Source organism: Enoplosus armatus, chromosome 7 (assembly GCF_043641665.1).
Source record: "Enoplosus armatus isolate fEnoArm2 chromosome 7, fEnoArm2.hap1, whole genome shotgun sequence".
Classification (NCBI taxonomy): Eukaryota; Metazoa; Chordata; class Actinopteri; order Centrarchiformes; family Enoplosidae; genus Enoplosus; species Enoplosus armatus.
In genome coordinates, this window is record NC_092186.1 from 2,424,387 (window position 1) to 2,448,705 (window position 24,319).

General features: G+C 44.6%; 1 protein-coding gene across 1 annotated transcript; it reads right to left on the bottom strand.

The window, feature by feature from the left end:
- Positions 1–1,045: 1,045 nt before the first annotated feature.
- On the bottom strand, positions 1,046–24,309 carry LOC139287318 (1-phosphatidylinositol 4,5-bisphosphate phosphodiesterase gamma-1-like). The gene is made up of 32 exons (XM_070908292.1): positions 24,039–24,309; positions 16,154–16,303; positions 15,333–15,426; positions 13,299–13,346; positions 11,829–11,913; positions 11,636–11,716; positions 11,341–11,375; positions 10,898–10,970; positions 10,705–10,800; positions 10,498–10,616; positions 9,822–9,907; positions 9,458–9,578; positions 9,094–9,262; positions 8,566–8,685; positions 8,372–8,479; positions 8,106–8,290; positions 7,176–7,376; positions 6,977–7,096; positions 6,663–6,846; positions 5,926–6,003; positions 5,692–5,795; positions 5,507–5,603; positions 5,343–5,409; positions 4,548–4,714; positions 4,210–4,306; positions 3,900–4,124; positions 3,089–3,234; positions 2,889–3,003; positions 2,609–2,770; positions 2,422–2,510; positions 1,970–2,154; positions 1,046–1,432 (listed from the first exon to the last, which is right to left on the bottom strand). Exons 1-32 carry the CDS (start codon positions 24,307–24,309, stop codon positions 1,372–1,374), a joined length of 3,939 nt encoding a protein of 1,312 aa, XP_070764393.1. The 3' UTR covers positions 1,046–1,371.
- Positions 24,310–24,319: the final 10 nt, after the last annotated feature.

The following is a 24,319-nucleotide window of genomic DNA, read 5'->3' on the forward strand; positions in this document are numbered from 1 at the left end:
TGCTGCTCTCATGCCTCTCTGAAGGTAGTGTAGATATATTTTGAGCCCTTTTGAAGAAGTATTAAAAGACCTTCCTGGTGTGGTTTGGTGAGGATTTGTTCGACACAGTTCGTCCAGTTTGTGCTCTCTCAGGTAAAACAGGAACGTCTGTGACAGGAACCCCCGCCACCTGGGGGCAGGGTTCATGTGATCACCCAAAAAAGACCTTGTCTTGATTAGGAGGAACAGGTGTCAGTCTTTAAATTCCTTTAAACCCATTTCATGAGTAGTGGTCCGAGCCGAACGAGTGAATTCCTCCTCCAGTTTTAGTAGTTTTCCCTTAAAGGGCCACTATTCCAGTTGTAGAGAGAGCCGTCAGTTTTCTTTAACTTTGTTAAACTCTACAAAACACAACATCAAAGGCACAAACATGATATTTCCTTCTTGCTACGTGTGCCCTCTGCTCCCTTTTCCTTCCAGATATCAGAGTTTTTTTTAATTCATCCATCTGTGTAACCTGAGTTTTCTTCTCCCTTTTTATATCCCGTTTTTCTTATTAAAGACCAAAACACAGTAAGAGTGAACTTGTTGAGCTCCACACTTAATTTCCAAAGCATCTGTTGCTTTCAGTTAAGTGTTGTGGCCTATCGGAGCTAAATCAGACCTGATCCATGTAATCTTTATGCTATTGGACAGCATTAATCTTTTGTTGTAAAAATTGACAATGTCCTGAAAATGTCGATTTCAAATATATTTGTTTTTGATTTTTTTTGTTGTTGAGGCAGTTTGCCGGTAGCACATTTATGATAATTAGCTTAGCCATTACTGTCATTATCTAACTACTTGTTTGGTCCATAAAATGTCAGTTTAGTATTTCCTGAATCTCAAGGTAGCGTCTTCAAATAGCTCGTTTTTCTTCTGTCCCAATTTAAGATCACATAACACAAAGAAAAGCAGCAAAGGGAAAAGCAAATGTTTGGTATTTTTGCTTGTAAAATTACTTTATCTATTAATCAATTATCAAAATTGTTGCAGATTAATTTTCTGTCTAATCGTTTCAGTTCAGAAATCTCCTGCCTGCGTGTCTCTAGTTTGCTCTTAATGTGTTTCAGCCTCCATGATTGTTTTTATAGCTTAGTTTTGTGAGGTTTTGTTTTTTTTAAGTCCATGAGATGCTTCGGTTTATCACTTAGGCCTTCACTTCTTCCTCTGCAATAAAGTCTCACATTTTTTTGTGAAGGAGCATGTTTTTGTTTCCAGTTATGAATGGATTGCATGTCGCAGCTGTAGAGAGCCTGTTGTCTTCTGAGGCCGTCACTGCACAGCTCCGGTGGCGGCGAGCATCAGGCTGCGTTTGCGTTGCAGTGTAGCGCTCTCTGGTGGACGGGAGGATTAGCTGCGCTTTGCTGCCACCTGCTGCCTCAGCTTCTCCCTCCTCTTCTTCTCCACCAGCCTGGAAAAGCAGAACAAAAATATTAGTTTGTACATGAAAGGTTCTGTTACTTCCGTACAATGTCATCCCTTGCTTGTGTTTGTGGACATTTGTCAAGTCTTATTTTAGGATTAAATGTCAAGTGTTTAATAACAGGGGAGATGGGGAAATTTAGGTAAAATAAATATTACTAATTTTCACTTGGAGATGCCTCAATTTGAAGTAGCACTCTACTAAAAACTATTTAATATTCTGCCAGATAGTATATCTTACACGGATACATTTATACAAGACTTAAATTGAAAAAATAGCGCTGAAACAAGTAAAACGATCAATTCATCGCTAAGCAGAAATGGCAGAAGTTCAGATTCCAGCTTCTCAAATGTGAATTGTTTTAACAATATTATTAGGAAGCTGACTTATCCATACACTAATAATAAGTAACATAATATTAAATATATAATAAATAAAAATAAAAATACATGGAATTTAAACAGATGTCTACATAAATCAATGAATCCATGCCTCTTTACTAAATCTTCTTCAGTGATCAATCACCTGCGGTTTCGAGCCTCCACCAGCTCACTCAGCTGGTCCTGAGCCGCTCTGAGCTCCTCCAGACTCTGCTGGTAGCTGAGGTCCCCTGAGCCCGACCTCTCCAGGAGGGAAACCTGGTTTGACAGCTCGCTGGTTCGATCCCGCAGCCGCTGGATGGACATGTACAGGTTCTCGTCGTCTTCCTCCTGCAGCCACAGTGGGGATCGGAGAACAGCAAGGCCAGAGTAAGTTACAGTTTGTGGATGGATGTGCGTATGAGAGGTGGCTGGTGATGATTCAGTATTATCATTTATTTAATTTCAAAAAGTTTTAACAACATTATGCTGTACAATTTAATAAATCCAAGAATTAGAAACTAACTAACTTAGTTATAAATAATATAATTGGGAAAGAATAATAATGACAAGGTATGTTGCCATAGCTGTAAGCAAGAGAAAGAAAAAGAGTGACACCTTTGCATTGACGATCTCTATATGGACCAGAAGTGACGCCAGCTCCAGCTCTTCACTGTAACTGTTTTTCAGAGGGACGCTCCTGTAGCCTGACAAAACATAACCCAGTCAACACGTAGAATAAACACTGGCAAGAAGAGCTTTGGTTTGAATCGTCCAAAATCCGTACGAGTTATTCCACGCTTACCTGTTCGTAGCAGACGGACTGGGTAGGTCGCCTGTGCCAGGAAGTTAGGATCACTGAACATGTCCTCCTCGTAGACAGTGAAGCGCAGAAAGGAGAAGGTGGGGTTGTGGATGTCAAACACTAACTGCTTCTGCACCCACACAGGATTCAGACCGTTATCAGCTGGGGGTGGGGGGTCAGGAGGAAGAGACAATTAGTACACAGCCATATTTCAACATGAATGCAAATCAAGGGAGTTGAGGGTTCACATGTTGTGGCCACGAAGCAGCGGCTGTCTTACCTACAACGTCTGTCTTGCACTTGCAGCTGTCGTAATCAGCTCCACAGATCTCCACCTCCACAAAGGGACAGACGATGCTGCGGCCATTTTTAGGCAGATGACGAGCTCCCACCACCTATCGGAACATAATCAATCCCATACTAGTTCAATCCAGGCTAAAGAAGAGGTTTTCTTTTTGTTCTCTCTGTGATCAATCTGACCTGTAACTGGATGGTGATCGGCTCCAGATGTAAGGTGTCCTTGTCGAAAGGGTCAAAGGCGTCGTCCCTCATGATATCAGGCTGGGGAACGTAGCCGCTGCCACCTCCGAGCATGAACAAGGCCTGGTTCAGCTGCATGGGTTTGTCTACTCACACACACACACACACACACACACACACAGTCACTTTCATATTTATTCAGTATGTATGTTTTTCATAATTAAGCCCAAAAGTAATGATGCTTTCAGACGCTCCTTGTCACCTAGTGAAGTTAAACATTTTATGCGTCGTTGCTACATAAAACAAAGCGATCACATCACATTGTTTATCATTGTGACCAGTTGAACCAAATAGTTGATCTTTCTTCTCAGATAGTTTTATTTGAATAATCTGCCTGAAGAAGCCAAAGGTTTTTCTCTAGCAGAATTGTATTTTTTCCTGTTAACCAGTAACCGTTGCAGTATATCAATATCTCCCCCTGGTGGCCACTTTATTGCAGGAATTTGAAACAGGAGGCGTAACGTGATGATCGGGGTTAACTTGCCGATCAGAAGGTGGACAAGAAAATGTTTTGAGTTATTGCTACTGAACTAGTATTTAACAACTTACTAATTTTATCTGCAACTATATCAGTGCTAATTGCACATTCTGATATTACAACTTTCTTTCTCCTCTTTTCTTTCAGTTTTATGCATTTGTGTCTGAGATCAGTAGAAAAAAAGTACCTGCTGAATCAACTTAATGTCTGTCTCTCTGTAGAAGAGGAGAGTGTACATGCTACACATAGTACCCGGTATATTCACACACTGACCTGGGGTCTGGAAATTGAGTGCAACCAGCTGGGAGCCACAGAGCCACATGGGCAGCGGGTCGTAGTTGGACGAGTCCAGCCTCTGTCCTCGGGGATAAACTCTGGAAAGCTGGCGGCGATTGTACTGCAGGAAGCGTTTCCCTCGGCTGCGCGTCGCAAACTTCTCTGCCTTCGTCTCTGGGAAGGAGGACATGTCCCGGTAACACGCCCTCTCCGTCCCGATCTCTGGAAGCAGCAGCGAATTAAAAAGTGACGCACAGAAACTGTTGAAGTGAGGCGAGAGAAGAAAAGAGAGCAGATTGATCCTTACTGTCCTCGTTGAAGGGGACAGGTCTACAGTAGACCACAAGCTCAGACAGCTCCACCGCGATCTTCTTCCTCCTCTCCATTTGCTTCTCCTCCTGCATCTGTTACCATGGAGATAAGCCAACCATACGGTACATAAAAATCCCCTTCAGATACTGGATTTTGAGTGAGCAGCAAGGGAAAAAAATGAAAAGTTCTAACATTTGTTCAGAACTGTTAGAATGAAATTTGAAATGATTTTTAGAATAAAGATCAGACGGCTGCTGCAGTGCTGCATTCAGGAATATTTCATCCGAGATGTAGTTTGCATCACTTTGGATAGACGAGACAATAATTACTGACCCGGGCATCAGCGTTCTGCGTAGCCTCTCTGATCTTGCTGACCCAGCTGTTCAGGTCCTCCAGACTGTCGGCCGCCACGTCCAGAGTCTGAACCGGGTGAGACGACAGCTGCTGGGAGTGGATCGTGCACACGTAGGGTCGCGAGTTCTTCCCATCCTTATGCACCACTGGACAGATAGACGGAGTGAGGGATGATGGGAGGAGGGCGGAAGAAGTGAAGTGCCAGAGACAGTTTTGTGTGAAGGGCAGATGTTTTTTGAGAATTTGAGAATAGATAATTAGATGTTGGTCTTTAGGCAGTTTGTCATGAGGGATAATGGATAACAAAACACTGCAGATCTGCTCATAGAGCCATATAAAAAATTAAAACAGGAATGAATCAGTTTACTAGGAATTACTTTTTTTTAAATTTTTTATAAACAGGTAAAATCACTCTTGCCTAAAAGTGGAATTTGCTACCTTTTGCATAACTCTGCAAGTTGTGAGTCAGAGAGGAAAATTTGACTGCTTTACGACCAACGTGGCCAAAAGTCCTTTGAGCTTGAAATGTATCTGCAAGTACGTTTTTGTTCAAGCTTTGGTTGGTTGAAGTGGAAAATTGCAGTATCCAATTTGACAGTTCAATGTGGAAATATTGTGTAGTTTACACAAAAATAAGGTAAATAAGTTTACAAACAGTTTAAATTGTAAATTGCTGCTGGATTGTAAGCTCGGTCGGATGTCTGGGTTAAATAGTTAATAATAAATGAGTTACCACCTGTTTGCCTCAGGAACAGGTTTGTTGGTGGGACTCACCTACATGGCAGGTGGGTACATCGATGAAGCCCTTGAGAAATGTTCCGAGAGGACTGTTCTCTGTGGACTGAGACCGCAGAATAATACAAAGAAAATAGATTATTATTGGAAAAGCAAGTTGGTCTTTTGAAACTGGGCTCCGTGTTGTGAGAATCAGAACTCACTACTTCGTCCAGCTCTCTGGTCGGAGAGCTGGGAACCTCCTCCACGTAGTTTGCAGGAAACCACAGCTGTTTCTTTCCTCCGTAGTCACCTCGCCACCTAAAGGCAACACAGCAGGTTCACGACAAGCCGCTCTTAATGTGAAGGAGGCACACAGGAAGTCACGTGTCCACTGAGACTCACTCACCAGCCGCCCTCCTGCTTATCCACGTTGAGGATGAGCGCCTGTTTGGGGAAACAGAGCTCGTCTTCCCTCTGAGCTCGATAGTCGTACAGAGCTTTGACCGTACACTGAAACACAGCAGCGAGGAGCGCCATCAGTCTTTCAACTCCTCTCTGACACAGTGTGTTTTAAATACGACCACTGGGGGGTGCCAAAGTCAGAAAGATTACAATCATATACATAGTGTGTCTCCCTCACCCTCGCTGTTGGCATCTTATTGGCCTCCACGTAGAAATGAGGAGTGCGGACCTCGTACAGCGCCCCATAGTCCAGCTCCTGACAAATACACAACAAATAATGATCACTGCCATTGAACTCATAACTCCTGTTGTTTGCTTTTATCTCATAGATTTAATGTTGAAATGGTTGATATCATGTCATGATATTTATATGGTTAAATGACTGTGTACTGCTGACAGTCTTGAGCCACTGGTTTGTATTCTATTCATTTCACAGTGGTATTAAAAAAATCTACTTTCAGAGACATTCAACTTAAATTATGTGAACCATCACAGTGAAAACCATGTAGGACTTTAATGTCTGCGACGTTATTATGGCATGGTCAGAATTCAGTTCAAGAAAAGTCTGCACTGTATTGTCAAGCAACAATAATGTAACTCTGACTTCACTGATTAATTAATCCACAAAAAGAAACAACAAGTTTGATAAATGATTATTTATGTCCAAAAAAAAAACAACCACTTTAGAGACGACGTCTTGGACTTTGGAAACTAATTGAAGCCCTAAACTCTAATGAAAACAATAGCAGATATTAAGTCAAGTTTGTCGACTTTCATATGGTATGTAAATGAATGGAAACCATTAAAGGTGTGCACTTACAGCAGTAATGCGAACGTTTACTATGTGATTCTTAATGCAGTAAAACACATTTTAACACCGATATGTGTCTTTCAGCTGAGCTGTGTCTGACTAACCGTGGTGCCCATCCGGTCCAGAGTGTCCTCGTTGATGGGGTACCGGAGCCTCATCTTGCGGTACAGAGGATGTTTCTCGTAGTAGCTCACGAGGTCGACCAGACTCTCGAACTCTGCCGAGCTGCCCAACATGAAGAGACGGCCCTCCTGCTGGATACGACAGTGTTTGATCTTACCCTCCGCCCTACAGAGAGAGAGAGAGGGACGCGTTTTCTTTGTGGTGGTTTTAAAATGAAACTCAAAACTGTTTTCACACTCAGAACAGAGTTAATGTCATCGTCATGCGATTGTGCCTCAGTGTTTGCGTCTTCTACCTGAAGGAGATGGCGTAGGAGTTGTGTTCGCTGCGTTTTCGCACCAAGAAAGCTCCGTCTCTGGGAACACGCATCAGCATGTGTTCAGCCTGAACACGGGACAGACTGGAGTGGAACCACCTGGAAAACACACAACTCTTTTATAACAAACTAATATCACTAATGACCTCTGATGTCTCTGCGGGCTTTGATCACCCACTCTCTGCTCTCGTGGGCGTTGGGCTGAGGTACAGGGCTGCCCAGTCTCATCTCGAACTCGTTGCAGCGCAGAGGCGTGTCTCTGTAGTGGCAGATGAGGCGGTACAGGCTGTCGAACACCAGGTTGTCAGTCAGGTAGAAGCGGGTGGAGCCAGACTCCTGACGCGAATGGATCCTGCAGTGCTGGACTCGACCAGAGCGCCTGGGGGAGGAGGAACAGGACTGAGTTAGCGCGTTGATCTCCACTCATCTGTCGTAAAACTCATTCAAACATTCAAATTCTTCTAGAATTTGCTCAAATTTCATCCAGATTGCAAAACAAAACAGCAGCTTTAACATCCAACTTTATTTGTTTCAGGAGCTTTCAATCACATCTTGTGGCCTTCCTCACCCTGCATAGGTCACATGATAACAGCGAAACCATCTCCATGACAACTGAGCAACTCCATCCACAAGATGTGGTTGAAAGCTTCAGAAAACTGCACGTAAACTGGACAGTTTACAAACATTTTCCTTCATATTAATATTTAGTTATTGAGTGATTGTTCTAATAATTTGCCAGACAGCGGACAGATGTAGTGGATGACTTGTGCATTTGATCCATTTTTATATTTAAATTTACTTTGATTTATTTTATTTAAATAAAAATGGGAATCTTGCTAATACTGTTAAGTGTAAAAGTTATTTTTTCAGTTATCAAATGTGTATTTCATCCTTATTTTTTCCATTTATTTCATGTTCAGTTCACTTCAGATTGACCCGGTTTGCAGCTATGATTTTTCTTCTACCTCTATCTTATAAATGTGTCACTACATTCCCTCTAACTCTTCTCTTGTTCCCATTTCTCTCTTATCTCGTCTCCACTGACAGAAAGCCCAAAGAGAGGCGGCTGAGGTCCCTTTCAGGAGACTTCCTGTGTGCTGTTACTGACCAGAACGAGAGGGTGTAGTCGCCGACAAACGTCTCGCTCTCCCGGACCAGGAAGGTGCCGTCTTTGGCCCCGCCCTCGCAGTACTCCTGCAGGAGCTTCTCGGCCACCTGTCGACCATCGCGACCTCCACCCAGCTTCCCGTGGAACCAGCGCTCCGCACAGTGCTGCTCGTTGTTGTTACACTCCTGAAGAATTACAGGAAAAACAGCGTCAGCATCGTCTTTACATGATTAAAACCCCTGTCCTCATCGTCGTCATCTCCATACCTCTTTTCCTTCATCCTCCTCCTCTTCATCAGCTGTCTGATAGTGAGACGTCTCCTCCGAGTAGTAAATCTTGTTACTGGTCAGGACAAAATAGTGTGGAGTCCACGTCTGTAAATGACACAGAAGCACACTTCAGTAGAACTACACACTCCACTGACTGCATGTCTCCCGCGTCATCACTGGGACACACTCACGTGGTCGATGGGGTCTTCAAGATAAAGGATGCCGTTCTTCAGAGAGTTGCTGATGTCGTTCTCAGAGTAGCTGGCTGACGTCACCTCTTCATAAAGCGTGCCTTCCACCAGTTTCTTGTGCTGTGACAGAGTGATGTACACCAATGACAGCTGCTCAGTTTCCTTTGTGATCACTAAGACAATGTGGGAATATTTCACTGCCTCCATGCACCGTGTTGGGCCTCGTGACGTGTGTCCAAAAAGTTAACAACTTGTCTGACCAACTTTATCTCATCCATGGAGGTCAGAGGTCCTGTTCAGGGACATTGTAACTTAGGTCATCAGGGTGAGTGATGGTTGGTTGAAAGCTGCCTTACAGCCAAACTAGACAAGAGCTGCATCCTAATTCAGTGCTTACATCCTTACAAGGATGTAGGCCACAAAAGTGGGTCCTTTGGAGGGCCTGAAGCCTGCACTGAGCCTGGACCTCCTCTCCAGATGACATGGTCTAGCCCAGTGGTTCTCAAACTTACAGGTGCAGGTACGTACCTTGATGAGGATCTTCCTGCGGAGCTGGCAGGGTGACGGGAGCTCCTCCGCGTTGTTGTCGACTGGCTTGGTGAGCAGCAGATCTCCGAACACCTTCTTAAAGTGCGTGGCCATGTTCCTCTGCTGGACCACGCTGCAGTGGTCTTCGATGGACAAGATGACAGGATACCTGCGCAGACACAACAGCAGCTCTGGTGTTTAAGAGGTAAGAAATCTATTATTTCTCAGTACTGTCAGCCATCAAACAGTTTCACCACACTACATCAGACAGAAGAATGATAATTAAAAGAAATGACTTTAAAAACCAAATCGAGGGGGCTGATGCCTGCTGACATCGAGCTTCATGTCGGCATCATCCACTTACTCTGACGTGACGAAGGCGTGTTCTTTGATGGTGTGCAGCACATCCAGGAATTTGATCTTGGAGGTTAAAGTGTGTCCGTGGTAGATGATTGGCAGGTCGTCGGGTCCATCCCAGCAGTCCACTAAGATCCAACAACACAGATTTAAGAACAAACCTCGACTATTCAGACTACTGTAGTCGAAATAAAGTCAGACAAGACCAGACCAAAACAAATCTGCCGCTTCATATGTGACCAGTGTTTAAGGAAGTGTTGCAGAAGACATTTGAATGAGCAGCAACTAAACAGTAAGGAGCCCAGTGGGTCGCTGCTTAAAGCCACATTATTCCATTTTCTTTTTTTTCTTTCAAACGGTTGGAGACTTGCGTTCAATGCAGCGGCAGCCCATCCTCAGGCAGCGGGCGTAGGCTTCCAGAGATGACTCGCTGGAGAACTGGTCACCTGTCAGGTAGCTGGAAGTTCACAAGAGCAGTGACACATTTATTAATCCCATTGGAGGAGATCGGATTCCTGGCTTAAACAATTACTCAGTTAAAAGGTGGTGTTTCTGTTGATCTACTGAAACTAGTCGGCTAAATGTTTCAGCATTACATTTAATATGAAGGTAACATGTTTAGTTGAAAGACTAAACGGGGGAAACAGCTAGTCCAAAAGAAAAAAAGCCTTGAACTCTAAAACTGTTAGCAGGAAGTCTTAAATACATTCTGCTCTGTGCAGCTAGCTTTTATTGGCTTCAGTGTTTAAGCTAACTGCTCATCAAACCATGTGTTATTTCTAGATGTGTTAAACTCACATATACAACACAGACTTGTGCTAAGCTAAGCTAGGCTGAGCTAAGTGTCATTGTCATTCTCTATTCTTTCATGCAACTCTTAAATGTTTCCTAAACGTGGAGTGTTTGAATTATTATCTCCTTAAAGCTCTTTTCAATACAATAACTCGTCTTACAGCTGAGACAAGCTTCATGTTTGGGTCGACGTGTCTTCATGGGGGTCTAACAGACGGACATTTAGGGACATTTGGGACACACGTTGAGACCTACGTGTTGTGTGAAGAGGAGATCCAGTACTGAGACAGCGGCCTTTTCATGTCATCGGGAACGACAGGGGAGAGTCGGGGGTCATACACAGAATTCTCTTTGGAGAACAGGAATGTCAGGAACTGGAAACATAAAGTAACACAACTGTAAGGTAGGAAAAAATCTCCACAGTTCATTTGTGTTTATTTGTGTGTCCTTGTAGTGCTTCACCTCATCGAGCTGTAACATGGGCTCAGGCTGCGCTCCACCCCTCATGTACCCCAAGAGGAACTCTCTGACACGACTCAGATCCGAAGCCCAGGAGTCCTGAGGACAAGCCGGATAAAGAAGTGAGCGCAAAGCAGTTTTTAGAGAGTGTGTGTGTGTGTGTGTGTTGTGCTGACAGGGGGAATCTGCTCAGTACCTTCTGGTCCATCTGTAAAAACTTCTGGAAGTCGTACAGGGAGATCTGACAAAGCTCTGGTCTGTCAACATTCCTACAAACAGACAACGATTTTCAAGATGTCAGAGGAGTGGAAGTTAAAGAAAGGTTCAACTTAATGGGGGAGGAGGAGAAATGAGACATTAACATACAAACGTTTGGCAACAAACCTATGCCAGTTCTAAGTATGCCATTTTTTAAGGTTTATGTCCCATAACATTAAGAAAATGTTTCCCATCCCGAGAGCCAAGAAAGAAACATTTAAATACCATTAAAATGGCAAAAACACATGGAAATGTTTCCTGAAAGCCAAAACCTTCCCTGGGACACTGATAAGTGTGTTTTAAAGAGAAGTTGGACAACAGTGGGGGACATGAAGACGAGGGAGTGGACACTGAGGAAGACGTGGAGGTGGAGGGACTCACCGCAGAGGGAAGGAGAGCTCCAGCTGCTCAATAATCTGGGAACAAAAGGGGAGGGGCCAGGTGACAGACAGGTGGGAGGGAGCCAGGTGAAGCATAAACAGCAAAGGACAAAGTGACGGAGTGCACAAGTGCTCAAATACAGAAGTGACGAGACAAGATCCTGAAATGTTGCTGATTACAAATCTTGTATCTCGACAATAAATTGTGAAAAGCAGCATGTTGTTGCAGCTCAGCGCCACAGTGACATACAGACACTCAGCATGTGTGAGTGTGCAAACCCCAAACTGACACTCACACTCTTCTGTGCGTCAAACATCAGTGTCCTGTAGAGCTGCGAGAAGTTGGGGTACGACAGGTCGCTCCTGGCCTCCACCTCCTGTGTAAACGGGGAGGACGTGAGTTAGTGTGACACCGGATGTTGGTCAGAACATCCAGGAGAGGACGGACAAAGACATGTAAAAGGAATCCGAGTCACAGTCTGCTCTGACCTGTAGCTTGTCTTTGAGGAAGCGCATGTTGGGGACTCTGTAGTTGACCTGAGGCAGCAGAGCTTTCACATCCTTCACGGTGATGCTGAAAAAGAAACGAGAGAGGAAACATTAAAGGAGTTTCTATCTGAACACGCCGTTTTTAGTCCAGTCGACTTCAGACGTTTAGAGAGCCTCTCATTGAAGACCCAGTGATATTGTTTTCACCAGGAGATGGCGCTGTGTGGTTTGAAGAGATAATGTCAGTGTCAGGATTCGATATTTCCAGGCCAAGAGCGAGGGGACGGCTGGAAGGGGGCATGTCTTGTCCTGGACACAGATTTCTACACTTTTTACACTCGACTCCGTCTCATTGCTTAAAGGATGAGACTGGAGTCAAAAAGTCATTGGTTCCTACTGAAAACGTTCATTCATTCATTCTTAAACAGCTGGTCGCTGTGGTTTCACCCAAACAGAAGGAAGCAGTGCATTTATTAGGGACTCAGCAGCGGATTCATAAACGTTTAGTTTTCTAGTGAGTATTTCCAGAAGCAGGACGGTGTATTTGGGATTTGATTGAAAATAACCTGCAGGAAGATTTCCCCCAGTAGTTTTTGGATGTTCTCGTACATGTTGGCTTAAAAGTTTATCTGTTCCTAAGGTGACGATTGAACCTCTACGCTTGACCTATAAGCTAACACAGAGTCCTTAAGATGCTCAGAAAAAAACAAACAACTGGGCGAACTCCATCTGCTGATGAACATTATGTGATGATGATTAAAAAAAAGCTCCAGAACAGCTAATAGCTGGTGGTGAGATTGTTTTGTCAGGTTTTTAGTATGTCTGCACATGAGTTGCTGCAGTTGCTGATGTCTTTACCTCCACTTCTTTTTCCCCAGGACAAACAGCACATGGATAATCACTTCTACTGATTGACAAAACACATGCAGCCGTCAGCCGACGGCAACAGAACGAGGAAGGAAGCGAGAAAAGCAGGTAGAAGAAGAAAAAAAGAAATCCAGGTCAGTTCTCTGAGGCAGAGAGGATCGGGGTCAACGACCGCCGTCGCTGCCAGCTCTGATTCTCTCCACCCACTTCCTTCTGTCTAGCTACTGTTACTGTTACTATTTTCACAGGAGACAGGAAGTTGCCCTCTCCCAGCCCAACGCATCACTTCCTGCTGCTTATCAGGAGGTGGCAGCCTTGTCCTGGAGCGGCTTCCACCCAAACAGAAGCCTGGACTTTATTAATGCGAGCACGAGAGAAAAGAAAAAGACAGAGAGAGTGTGATCTGTGGATGTGTGTGTCAGCCTGTGGATGTTAGGGTCAGGCCGGATCCCTGACGGGGGTGTAACACGCTCTTTGATGACATCTGGATCTGGTTTCACCTCCACCTTCCACCTGCTGTGACGGAGCGGCCAATGAGCACGCATCACGGGCCGCTGTAAAAGCTGCGAGTGGGTGTTGACGTGTTTGTGGCGAGTCACCCACCTGCCCTCATGGCTCCTGTCCATGGCTTCAAACTGTTTCCTCAGCCACCTACAGAGGGAGGGAGGGAGGGAGGGAGAACCAGGGCCATTATTACAACTGAACTTAAGAATAGAAATCACACGTTTCCTGGAGAAGATGTGTGTGATTGCTGACAGCTGAAACTGAAATAAAACGTACATTTTGTTAAGAAATCGCTATAAAAATCCTCAGCGTTTGTTCTGAATTGTGCACTTATTTGGTCAAATTTGTAATTACCCAAAAGAAGAACTCGTGGCCGTGAATGTCAGCACTGTAGTTTATTATGTGACTGTAGTTTATTATGTTTGTGTGGGCAGCAAAGTTCATAACGTCACGCGTTTTCACATGGCACATATGAAGTTTACAGTGATAACGGTGGCAGATTCACCACTTCCAATTCTAATGAAGGGCGCCGCAAGACCATTTCATCGGCAATAGCTCGCTAATTAAGATGCAAAAGAAAAACAATGCACTCGATGGCTACATACATGATATCATGCTATCATGCTAAAGCTAACAGTCCAGTTGTAGAGGACATGGAAATAAAGAAAGAGCAACGTTCTCGTCCTGCAGTGTAGAGCTAGTTAGTCCTAGCAATATTATTATGATAAGGAAAAATGACAGATCAGACTGTTATTTGATCCTAACAAAACAGTTTGAATGCTTACATTCAATACTTGTTCATATGTTTAAATAAAGTCTTTTGCCATCACCTGAACCCATAAACCAAAGACGGCTAACACTGGACAGCCTGCTCTCTATAACGCAGGATGAACACTGACTCCGCAGGTGTTTAAATAACATGAATCCAAAAGTATCATCCAAGTGGAATAAAAATAAACAGCCTGATGTCGACGGCTGTAAAGGGACAGACGTGGCTAATACGGCGCCTTGTGTCAACTTTCACATACGATTGTGACGTTCTCCAGTCAGCACATCAGTCAGCCGCTGCCCACCAGGAGGCTTAAAGCTTACACAGTTTCCATCAACACGTCCACAAACATCTTTCTCCTCTTTTGTAAAATGGAAAGATAATACGCACAATAGCTGTAGTATCATTAGAGTTTATATATAGCTCAAATGTCAGTTGGACTTTGAGCAACAAGTTGTGGGTCGACACTCAGGTCGAGTTTGAACTGCGGCCTGTCTGTATTTGTCACATTCAGCCGATGAATCTGCTCCCCAAACAGTTTACACAACTGTCATAAACAGACAAAATTAGCAATTTCATTTCCTCTGACCATTTCCAAACATATACGGCTCACATTATGTCAACAAGAGAACTCTCCTACACATCCTCACAGCCTCTCTCTGTTCTCTGTTCTCTGTTCTCTGTTCACGCCACAGAAGCCAGAACTGCCTCCGCACATTCATCTGGAGTAAATATTTTCATCCCAAAACAAATATTTGTCCTCTGCTCCGACCGGCACCTCCCTTTCCCGTCCAGGTTGATTCTTCTTTTGATGCGGCCCCATATCACTGCATGGCTCGTACGGGGGGTGGGGGGGGGGGGGGGGGGTTAATGACTTGGCCAATAAAACCAGTCACCACGTTTCTAACTTTGACAATACAAAGTGAAAGATGTTTTCAGTGATGGCTGGAAAAAGACAATGCCTCCATAAGAGGATGTACCGTTCATTCAGAAGAGAACAATTTAAGGAAATCGGAACGCTCACACAACTGATTCTTTTCACTGTTGTTTTGTCCAAAACTCAAAGATATTCAGTTTACAATCATAGAAGACAAAGAAAACCAGCAAATGTTCATGTCGAAGTAACTAACTACTGATGTTTTGGCATTTTTACTTAGACATTCGATTATCAAAATCGTTGCCAATTAATTTTCTGTTGATCAACTACTCAAATCAACTCGTCGTTTCAGTAAAAGGAGCAAGTTACAAACTATTCAGAGCTGCTCTCAAACCCACGCGTGGTGAGTTTTTGATCCTCAACAGAAACGATAGATATTCCTTTCAGTGCATGAATACATGCGACAGTCGTACGCGTCCACACACACCTGTCTATCTGCTGTGGTGCGGGCGCTCTCTGAGTGTCAGCCATCAGCCAGTTGAGTCCAGTGATCCACATGTTGACCTCCTCCTCACTGAAGGCTGCAGAGACACAAGGAAGGAAAGACTAAACGTACGTGACTGTGGTGACTCCTAGTCCTGCAAATATCAGACTGTAAATTTAGGGAACAAGCAGCTAAAATAAATGTTTATTTAAAGGATAATTAGGTCTTATTTCTGTAGTTTTGTCCATTACTTTCATGATAACATTGACTGAAAGTAATAAATGAGATGTGGAAACACGGATACATCACTTCGACAAAGTCAGACTGGGCAGAAACACAAGCAGATTATCTCGACCAAAACTGTGCACACGCTACGGCAAGTACAGCAGGTCCAATTCGAACCACAAGGTCGGTCTGCAGCCTGTAATGTTTGGATAATAACTGATTGTGTGACTGTTCATTCGACCCATTACAGAGATGTTACTGTGTTCCAGGATCCCAGAAATCAATCATGACGATGATGATGATGATGATGCCAAAACTACAAAACATTAGACTCAAGGTGTGATAAACCGAATGTGTCCTTTAAATAAACGTTTAACTCTGGAAATATGTTCTGAGACACTGATGGACAGAAAGATCGACAGATTCAGAATTTGATTGGCGGATATTTGTCAAATGAAATGGGGATGTGGTGTGACCTTTGACCTCCAGCGCTGTGGTGGACAGGACTGTGAAGAAAATCTCCGAACAACCAGTAACTGTGAAAATACATTCACCAGCGAGCACACACACACACACACACACAGTATATACACACTGACCAGCCACGCTGAGCGTCCTGAGGCGAAACTCCAGCCCATAGAGGACGATGAAGCAGTGGGCGGAGTCCAGTTTACGGGCCTCCTCCGGGTAGCGCTCAAAATCGCGGGATCCCTTTCCCAACCGCAGCTCCCGGATCTCTCGTATGTCGACTGGAGGAGGGAGGAAGGAAGGAAGGAAGGATAGTGTTGCATGAACACAAATATGCACGACCATAAATCACAGTTTGGCACGTTGTTCGTTTCCCTGGCAAACACAGAAATCTGCTGCAACAAATGCACTCTGTGTCCGTGTGTGTGTGTGTGTGTGTGTGTGTGTGTGTGTGTGTGTGTGTGTGTGTGTGTGTGTGTGTGTGTGTGAGTCCAGAGACACACACAGGCAGGATGCTCCAAAAGTCTGCAGAGGTTTTTAGCAGCAGCAGCCAAACAAACTCTCGCTTTGACTCACATTTATTAGGAAAAGGAATCCCTAACAGCTTCGAGACGTCCCTTAAACGTTTGATGGAATAAGTGTTGAAACAACTGAATTTGACCCCTAGAAGACAAAATAAAGCCCATAAAATGTTGCTTAAGCTCCTCCGTCTGTTTTTGCAATAGTGATTCAGGGTTTTAATGACTTAGTTGTGCTAATTTTACTAAACATGTTTATTGAGTCTGCTTTTCCTTATAGCCCCAGTTTGTGTCTGTCATGTATTACCATTACAATCAAGTCACAGAGTTAAACCTCTTGAACTGACAAAAAAAAGTATACATTATATATATTAAATATATTAATGACCTTCATTAAAACAACACAGCTTTAAAAGGTCAGTCTGGATTAAAACAGAGTCTACAGCCTTGTTAGCGTTTGTGCTAAATGCTAACGACAGCATGCTAACATAGTCACAATTACAATGCTGATGTTTAGCTATAATGTTGATGTTGATCATCTTACTCATCATATTAACATTTGCTAATTAGCACTAAATACAAAGTACAGCTGAGGCTGATGGGAGACAAACAGGGTTGCCAGATTACTTTAGTCCTAAATTCATGCTACTTTCTACTCTTGAATGGGAGCACTGGTACTGTAAAACTTCCAGTAAAGTATTTCTGTATGTATACTAGTCCATTTCAGTCTGGACCATCAGTGGTGGACCGACCGACCGGCCACACCGCTAGCTGCGGCTAAAAATACACAAATAAAACAAAAAAAATAGATTTTTAACCTGTTGTAGTTCTATTTCAACACATGCAGATGACAACATTATACCTGCTTTCATCCGCTTATCACTACATTTAATAAGTAATCCATACATCAACGACCAGCTATTGAAAGCTTGTGTTGCAGCAGAGGGCTTAAAGCCAGAGCATGATGTAAACTCTGGGCTCCACTTTGACACTTGCACACAGCAGCCGACACACACCCACAAAGAAAGCGTTGGCCTTATTGACATAACAGATGTCTTGTGCAAACACACAAACACACACTCATAGATGCACAGGCCTACTATAACACACACACACACACACACACACTCCTGGATGCTATTTTCCACCACAGAGAAGCTTCAGCTAAATGAAAACAGGAATAAAGTAGAGAACAGAGACTTGTTCCCATTTGATATCAACACGATCTGCCCAACAGGTAGAAAACAAATGTATATAATCCTGAATCAATCAGCCGAGAGGAGAAATCTGGTTTCTATCGGAGCCTCCTGCATGTGGAGATGACAGGGAGCACGTTTGGCATGAGATTAAGAGAGAGGTCCATTATCCTCAAATGGAAACGTGTCCGGGCTTTGCTGAAAGGCGGCTCAGAGCTGGAAGCAGCAGAAGAACACGAAACTGAATCTGAGTTCTGCAACAATTCCCACAAACACAGAACATCAATGCTGCACAGCACAATAACTTCCTCTAACACGTATTGATATATCTTCTATGTATAGTATCTGGGGGAGTAAGTCAAAATAAATTACATGAATCCGCCGCTGAAAATAGTCCCCAATAAATGTCCTCCTGTTTGAGTAACGTTTGTTAAAGCCACAGTGGCCGTCTGTTTTCTTAATGAAACTATTTGTGTCGTAACCTGTTTTTAAAGATTTACGTCTTCAATGGGTTTGAGGCTGAGAGCCACAGACAGGGTGGGGACGTCAGAGAGTATTGAGAGACGGACTAACACATTGTTGGTTTTGGTCTTTCCATGGCAATAAAAGAAAACATAAAATAATACCAGCTTTATCTTTAATTCATCAGAAAAACTCCTCCAATGTCTGTTTGATTACTAAACTTCTGGAAATAAAGCTGCAGAGCGTCGGGACCAAAATCCATCCAACTTAGACACCTGGGTTGAGAGAGATTTTTCACAACCTGGCAACCCAAACGTTGTTCTTATTGATGGCTTACAACAAATCTATTAGGCTTTGGTAAATCATTTATTAGCCATTACAGTACATTGAACTTTGTGTTAAGACTTGAAGCTCAAAACTGTTATTAGTTTTCAACTTTATTTCTTTTCTGGCTGCTTTGTGTTGAGGAATTCGGAGGTTTTGTTGAACAGAATATCCAGCCAGAACAAAGCTTGATGTTAGTACAAAGACGGTCACGGTCAACGTTGACTAATCATTGAAAATGACCCAAAAACCTGGTATTGGTTTTTCTCCAGTCTTTCCTTTTATTACTTCCTGACAGTTAGTCTGGGCGTCGGACAATAAGGCACACAGATGCACCGCTCGCCCAACGTCACACTTCGTTCACCATGACTGTGTTAACACACACCCTGCCTGTCTCGCTCCACAACACACAGACACTGATAGGTAAGGAGAGTATACACACACACACACACACACACACACACACAGCATGATCCCACTGCAGCCTTTAATCCTGGTCCAGGCTGTAAACATGGTTGTGATAAAGACACACAACTGCTTCGGAGAGCGGCCTGAAGTAAACTCTGACGGCCAGGAGGGAGAGGTGAGGGGAGTCACACAGAGGCCCGACTGGAGATACATCAGAGAGTAAGATACTCAACAGTCGCATTGAAGTAACATAAAAAAGGAAACACAGAACCGTCTTTCTTCTCTCAGTGCTGGACGGGCACTGCTTAGACTGAATGAAAGTTCCTGAACGCACCACGAGTTGTGTACACTGCTGACCTGAAACCACCAGCCGTTGATAATTGCAGTGAACTTCCAGTGAGACAAACTGTTCCTGGTACAGCTGGTGAGCTCACTCCCTACCAGATGGCAGAAGTCTGCTCGGAGATTATAAATTACAGGGAAGCAAACGAAGGGAGACAAGAATGAAACACAATCTCTGGGGCAGGTTGTAAAATGGAAAGACGAATGGACAGAAGGGATGCTGACTGAAAAGTGGTGAAATAAAGTTGCTAATAAATAGCAGGGGGTCAGTACAGAGCCTGACGGAGACTGACTCTAAACCTGGATCAGGGCTGTCATTTCCTATTCGAAAAACAACACGTCAATATTCGAACTGTAATGAACTTTTTGATTCATAATTTACAGCCTTATGAGCTCAACGGAACATAAAGCTTGTAAAATAACGCTACATGTTCACAATTCAAATGAATTACGTGTTGGTTTGAATCCGTTAAAACTTGACTTTTTGAAAAAGAGACTGTTCCGACCTGGATTAGTGCACAACGGTTTCAAAAGTGGTGCTGCATGTTGCAAACACACGGTGTCACAGACATGCTATATACAGTTTTTACATTTTTGGAGGTACTTTTACTTCTGCTTTAGGCAGCCATTGGTTTCCATTCATTTTCTTTCTGTACAATATGAAAATCTGAGCCTTGTTGCTGTCTGCCAGTTTCATCACTTAAGTCAACCTACACGTACGTTAAGTTTTCATGACTGAGGAGCATCAAGCTATCCTGCAGTGCCTCTGCTATACATTCAGGGCATACAGCTGCCTCGCAGGGAAACAGCAGGGCTGCTCACCACGTTCGATCGCCCAACCAGTCGTGCAAATAATGACGCAACATGACATATTAGACAGTAGTGCATCAAAGCGATATGACATGGAGAGAGTTGCTCTTTAACTCAAGCAAGTCTTAAGAGACTCATAACTGATTATTGTACGGAAATAAATGGAATCCAATGGCAACGAAGGAAGAACAAAATACATGATATGAAACGGTTACAACACAGGATCGTGGTTTGCGGTACATTTGCTACAACATAGAAAATCCCAGTATGGTCATTTCGGAAGAAGATGGAGGACTATTGTAGGTGGCCGACTTCCCAGAGAGGAGGTTCTGATTATTCAGATGTCCACATGCAGCAGGTTGTTATTTCTTGTCGGTATTTGTTTCTTTCCTCTTTTCGTTTTCTTTGGTAGTTTTGGATGAAATAAGAACTTTAAGTATCACTATGACATTTGTCTTTGGTTTGAATAAAATGAAAAAAAAACTAGGGTTTATTTAACAAGTTATTTTAAATTTTGGATCCAGCCAAGTCTAACCGAGCTGTGGTTAACCCCGATCGCGCTTTAAATTGCTCATTGGTGCAAACCGCCCCGAGTGTCTCAGGCATCCAGCGCCTCATTTGTGGTCCATGTCTGCGCTTCCTGCAGAAGATGCTGGAACTTTTGTTTTCCTGCAGCCAGCCAGTCCTTCAATGTGAGACAGGAAGCGAGACACTCCCTGATAACCCCACACTTCCTGTGCCTCGGGATTTAATACCTCCACTGTTTGCCAAAGCGCTCATCTCAAAGAAAAACACAAAAGTGTGTGTGTGTGTAGCAAAGCTGAGGGAGAAACTTTATTTTAAAGCAAACAGTAGAAAAAAAAGTATCAGGCAACAAAAACAAAGGAAGGAAAAGCAGGAGAGAAGAGGGAGGTGAGGAGGCAGAGTGAAGGGGTCACTTAGATAAATATGAGTGAGATCTCTGAGAACAAAAGAACAAAGATGAACGACCCTGACTTTCAAACAGAAAGTGAAAGAAAATAGACGAGAAAGTGAAATGGGAGGTCAGAGACAGGCTTGAATGTGCTTGGGTGTGTGTGGGGGAAGGAAAGTGGGAGAGGACAGCTGGGGGAGGAAAATGGAGAGGCGAGAAGGGAGGAGAAGGAGGGGGGGGGGGTCTGAGAGATAGAGCTGTGGGAGATAAAGTGAAGGAGAGACCCGCTGAGTTCCTGGAATGTACTGGTGGGTTTGTCCAGAGGGAGGCTGTTTGTGAAGGGGTTATGAAAGCGTGTGTGTGTGTGTGTGTGTGTGTGTGTGTGTGTGTGTGTGTGTGTGTGTGTGTAGAGTCTGACTGAGGGGTGGAGGTGTTCGCTGTGGTTTCGTGCACGCTCAGACTCGTAGTTGTTGTCCCCTGGACTAACGGAGGCGCCGTTGACGCGGTTTATGATTGTGGATAAATAATTGATGAGGCTCCCTGAGCAGAAACAACACCTACATGTGTGCAGCGGCCATTAGTCTCACAGACTGGCGGGGGGGGGGGGGGGGGGGGGGGGGGTTACTGGAGATGGAAAAGAAGAGAAAACAGAAGAAGTCCTCAGAGCTACAAACACTGTAAAGAGATAAAACGCAGAAATCGTCTTCACCAGTTTGAAGACAGAAACGTGCTGCAAACCCAGAAAGTTTCACAGAACAGAAGTGAAACTGAGGACAGAGAGCGATGAACTCACCTGGACTCGTGAACTGTGTTCCTGAGGTCAACTAGCTGTCAATGCTGCTGGCAAATGTTCAATTAGAACGAAGGATCAAGTTTACTTCAGTTTAAACTGTGTGCGTCGGTTTCAGCGTCCCTTCAGAAACTTTGCAGCTCAGATCTCTTCTGTTTGGGCTTTCTGTGTTTTCAGCACGTTTCATTATGATGCATACACGTCATCAAATTGGTGAACGTCTTTCCTAATTTTCCCATGTTTGAAATGCTGCGCATGTGTTAATATGATCACCTTCAGTTGGGTGGTGAGAAAACAAACCTGAGCGACTCCTCACTAAACTTATTTCTATCTGGTGGAGTCTTTTTCTTCACGCAGCGTGCTACCATAAAGTCTGCGAGTTAGAATAACACATGGCAGACAGAAGGAAACTCTATCATGCCAGTTGTGAAAGCCGTAAGTTTTCTCAGTGCTAACAGACACTGTAACAAATCCTCCCCCAGGCCACAGAATCCAGGGCACAGACAATAGCCTCCACACCCCAGACAAGCAGGACGGTGCTCCAACAGGCCGCTCCACAACAGCCTGCTGCTTCAAGGGTGCCACTCCACTCCACTCCAGTCCAGTCCAGTCCAGCAGGCTGCTTCAATCGCCTCAGCCCACAACCAGTCAGACAGCCAGGCAGGCAGGCAGGCAGGCAGACAGGCAGGTGGTGTGTCGGGCAGACAGACAGGCAGACAGGCGGTGTGTCTGGCAGACAGACAGGCAGCTCGGGGCTGGGCGAGGACTCAGATCCATGCGGCAGCAGGATGCACGCTGGTCTGTCTGGAGAGTTACCGGGAGGCTGACATGGAGGAAGCAGAGGTCACGGGGTCGTGACGCGTCTGTCCTCTGAGGAGGCCGTGACAGCGCCTCAGCTGCAAGGTCGGGTCAGGAGGAGGGAGGGGGCGGGGCGGCCTACCACAGCAATACGTCACACGCAGTGAACCTCATTCTTACACCTTTACAGCCGGCGTACACTCAGAAAAGACCAAAACCAAGCCGGGTGCTGTCTGTTTAAAAGGGCCTCTTCACCCCAACTTCAGATAAACAGGTTCTCCATCTCCCATCCGATATGATACCCGAGGTTCAGAACTTTTTATTGGGCGTGAAAGCTACAATTCTGACATTCAGTGCCAACTTCTGTTACTTTAAAGTTTTTGATACTGTGTTTTTCAACATTTTACAGCTCAGGAACAGTTCATCCTAACGGAGCAGAGCAGAGTTACAAACCTCTGACACACTTTCTTCCCGTTCGTCTGGATGATCCACAGACCTCAATGTGAACAGTTTGAACTTTTTCAAATGAAGAAATAGTCCTGATGAAAGCGAATGGCACTGAGGTGTGCGGGTAATCTGAAGCAAACAGAGGAGATGGTGCCGTTTAGTTTTTCGTTCATCTCCATTATTCTGGGAGGGCTGCAGAGGTTTCAGGGACCAATCTCTGCGACTGATGAAGGGTCACGAGCCAAAATGTTGGAACTGCTGCTTTAAAACATGCTCACACTGAAGAAGAAGCCGTCCCTGGTGTTCTGCTTCTGTGCTCGTCAGCATTTTCTCAGATTTCAGCCTCTGACACAGGATCTGAGACCAGCACACAATATAAATGATGTGCGAGAGGGGTGTCGTGTACTGTAGTCTGTTAGGCGTGAACGGACTGATAATGGGCTCCCGACCCCCGTCTTACATAGGAGCAAGACCCCCAAACTGAAGGAGGGTAGTTGTTGTCTTGTTCTCTGTGGTCATGTTTCGTCTCTTTATAGTTGTTTTGAGTTTCAGGTCATTTGGTGAACTCGCAGGTGCTGCTGAACTAAAGACTACAGCTGAACTTCAGTGTTCAGTTCAGGCTGCGGATGAAGACACTGACCCCTCTGACGCTCCTCTGCACACATATCAAATTAAATACTCCAGCACACAACACAAGTAACATATTAAAGCATAAAGCAGGGCTGTTCTGCTGTTTTACTAATGTTACTGTATTTTAATGAACGTTTACTGGAGCCTCGGCTGTAACATGAAGGAAAACATGACACAACAAACTAAGGTTGGATGGATCCCTACTTTTAACTGCGCTCTGTAACTTTCCAACAACACATGTTAACAGTCACTTCATACAGAGGCTCTGTGTGAGGCTCGGTGGGCACCGGCCCAGGTCTCCAGGGGTCAGGGGGTCCCTGGGCCTGTGCCCAGTGGGCCCACCCAGGAATCAATTCATGCTTTTCTGGCAATACTCACGCTCTCCTTCTACTTTGTCAGGGTTTCGGCTCCACACTATCTGCCGCATGTCCTGCTTTATCTGGAAGGTTCTCCTCTCGGGCCGCTGGGACTTCTTCTGGTAGAAGACGGTCATCACCGTCCCCATCTCCAGGCTGTGGAGGATGCGGGGACCGGCTTCTGTCCAGTCCAGCATCCTGGAGGCCGTGACCGGACCAGCAGCCCCCGCGGCTCCACCGGCGGCCTCCTCTGCACAGCCATTAAGGCAGCCACTGAACCTGGCTGCACACATCTTCACCGCA